Source organism: Hoplias malabaricus, chromosome 17, assembly GCF_029633855.1.
Source record: "Hoplias malabaricus isolate fHopMal1 chromosome 17, fHopMal1.hap1, whole genome shotgun sequence".
NCBI lineage: Eukaryota > Metazoa > Chordata > Actinopteri > Characiformes > Erythrinidae > Hoplias > Hoplias malabaricus.
This window is the reverse complement of record NC_089816.1, coordinates 6,345,808-6,348,584: the sequence shown is the minus strand read 5'-3', so window position 1 is coordinate 6,348,584 and position 2,777 is coordinate 6,345,808. Positions and strand designations below refer to the sequence as shown.

The 2,777-nt window shown below is 40.3% G+C and overlaps 1 protein-coding gene across 1 annotated transcript; it reads left to right on the top strand.

The window, feature by feature from the left end:
• Positions 1 to 251: 251 nt before the first annotated feature.
• Positions 252 to 2,455, top strand: her5 (hairy-related 5). The gene is made up of 4 exons (XM_066649941.1): positions 252 to 273; positions 1,455 to 1,507; positions 1,647 to 1,742; positions 1,928 to 2,455. Exons 1-4 carry the CDS (start codon positions 252 to 254, stop codon positions 2,453 to 2,455), a joined length of 699 nt encoding a protein of 232 aa, XP_066506038.1.
• The last annotated feature ends 322 nt before the right edge of the window (positions 2,456 to 2,777 follow it).

Below are 2,777 nucleotides of genomic sequence, written 5' to 3'. Positions count from 1 at the left end.
ACACGCGGTGAGTTTAGGCGGGCGGTCCAGTGTTAAAAGCCCGGAGAACAGGGAGGGCTTTAAACACGGTTCATCAGCCCGCGTGAGCACGCTCCACTGAATCAGCCAACACCAAACACAAAGCGCTCTCCGTCCACCTGTGCAGAAAAGACCACAACAGGCCTTTAAACCAGATCTGTGATCCGATCAAGCAGCTGAAATTTTCACGCTTGGGTTAAAAGTGGATCTCGGGGGGTTCCGATAAAGACACAATGACGTTATACGCCGATTCGCGTAATAAAGCGTACACAGATTTCTTAAAACAACAAACACGTTTTATATTGCACGAAACATAGCGTCACTGTCAGAACAAAACCCCAGACGTCCAAAATGACGGAGAAGCAACTATAAACTTCACTGTAATTTTCAGACTGTAGTTTTTAAAAAATTGAGACAAGATTTTATACCCACAGTGAAGAATATGAAAATAAAAGCTTTCTGAAATCTAATTTTGAAATCCCATATCCGGAGCTAATGACTCGTGAAATTATTATTTCAGATCCAGCGCGGGCTAATCATTTTACTTGTCACGTTAACCTTCTACTTCACACACATTAATCGCTACAGCACCTCGTAATCGTTTCCTTTTCAAAATGGCTGCGGGGGGGCTGAGTGTGTCATTATCTCCCAAAACCCAGTCCAATCACCCTCAGCGATCAAACCCCGCTCAGCCTGCTGGTAAACATGAATGTTGTTCGCTAAAGAAACAGACAGTGTAAAGGTCCTTTCAACTGTACAGTAGTCCATTCCATTTTCCATTTTATTATATTTTTATAGTCTGTCCGTCAAGGACATATTTTAAACGTCAATGAACGTCCAAAATCCATCTTAAGTTAGTTATCAAGTGGTGACCAATCGATAACGTTAGTGGACGTCCAAAACGCGTTTTATACAAGTAATTTATTTCGGGACCAATTAATAACGTCAATGGACGTCCAAAATACGTCTAATAGTTTTCTTTTCAATGTCTGTGTTTGGACGTGTTTTCAACTTTCATTTTCAATCTTAAGAGAACGTTGATTAGACGGCAGTCATTACGTTATTTCAACGTTGAATCAACGGCTAATTTTTTACTGGGGTGGTCTCCATAAAAGTAAATATCTGTACGTTTTTATAATAGAGTTGCTTCAAATAAAAAAAAACAATAAACACACAATAAAAGTCAGGAATATATTAAATCAATCCATTCTAAATATCTACAATTACATTTAAATGTGGTATAGTTACATTATGGAATTAGGATACGACGTAGCACCGAGGGTCCCACCCCACAGATTTTAGAGAGGGCGTGGTTTCAGTGATGGTTTTGCTTCGTTGGTTTAAAACGCTCCTGGGCGGGGAAATGGGTGTGGCCTCACACTTTAATACGGACTGATAGCTGATGTAAGGATTATTGACCTGGTGTTTGTCTTTAGGTACAGACAACATGTCTACGGATATGCAGGAGCAAAAAGATAGGATGAGACGGGTAAAGGGCCAAGAAACGCTTTTATTATATGTGTACTTTTTTGATGATGTTATTCAAGGAATTATGGTTAGAACATATACTGGTCTTTTGAGTGATATTAATAATGATTTTGTGTAACTGTACTTTTTTTTTTCTCAAGGTTCCCAAACCGATCATGGAAAAACGAAGGAGAGACCGTATTAATCATAGTCTGGAAACCTTGAGGCTTCTGTTGCTGGAGAGCACATGTAATGAGGTAAGTGCTAGTCAGACTGCAGAACTTCATGCCAAATACAGTCCTTTCCATTTAAGCTAAGCGAATGTAAGTTATTTTTACATGCATTTAAATTTATACACTGTCAGATAAATCATAACTATAGGAAAGTATGTCATATATATTGAGTATATGTCTCCAACCTTGTCTCCTCTTCTTTTTTAAAGAAACTAAAGAATCCCAAAGTGGAAAAGGCTGAAATCTTGGAGAGTGTTGTCAACTTCCTCAGGGCAGAGCAGCGACCAGGACCCCACAATTATTTGCTGAAAAGAGGAAAAAGAGGACACTCTGATCGTGAAGATGAGATGGGATCTCCTTGCAAGCGTCGTCGGACCTATCAGGACGGAGTGACAACCTGTCTCTTCAGAGTGAGCCAGTTCATAGCAGGCAAGAGCCAGGAGTTAGAGAATGGTTTGGAGAACACGTGTGGGACCATGCCTCAGAACATACAAGACCATGATTCCACCCAAAGTTACCTAGTGTCTGCAAGCAAGCATAACCATGGAAAGCTGATGCACCTTACCCATGAAAACAGCTCCATACCATCACAGCCATCAACTCATGTTGAACCTGCCAGTTCTGGCTCAGCCATGGGTCAAGCCAATCTTTCCCCAAGAACTGTGATGTATGAGTCTACCAGCTCTAAACAGCCTCTGATGGGTCGAGATTCTTTGTGGAGGCCTTGGCCACAGTAGAGCCCCCAAAAATGAAATGTTTACACTTATTAACAGACTGAATTATCAGCAGTTGATGATCCTCATGAATCCACTGACTCTGGAATAAAGTGACCACATGACCGATGCATGTGGGCAACTAATTGGCACTGGGTTCTAAGATTGTGAAACATTTGTAAATGTGCAGCATATGTAAATATGTTCATTTTGTACATTAGATACAGAAATCTCTATTTTGAGGAAGAAATGAGAATGGTGTGTATCTTAGGCCCAGATGCTTATACATACATTTGTATGGAGATGAATATATTTTTGTAAAAATGGATACCTTTTAGCATCGCTT

Bases quoted from the DNA above. Each gene is read 5' to 3' on its own strand.
- her5 (XM_066649941.1), top strand. From the start codon at position 252: ATGACGTTATACGCCGATTCGC. The intron at 274-1,454 runs GTAATAAAGCGT...GTTTGTCTTTAG, and splicing joins GACGTTATACGCCGATTCGC to GTACAGACAACATGTCTACG. The intron at 1,508-1,646 runs GTAAAGGGCCAA...TTTTTTCTCAAG, and splicing joins AAAAAGATAGGATGAGACGG to GTTCCCAAACCGATCATGGA.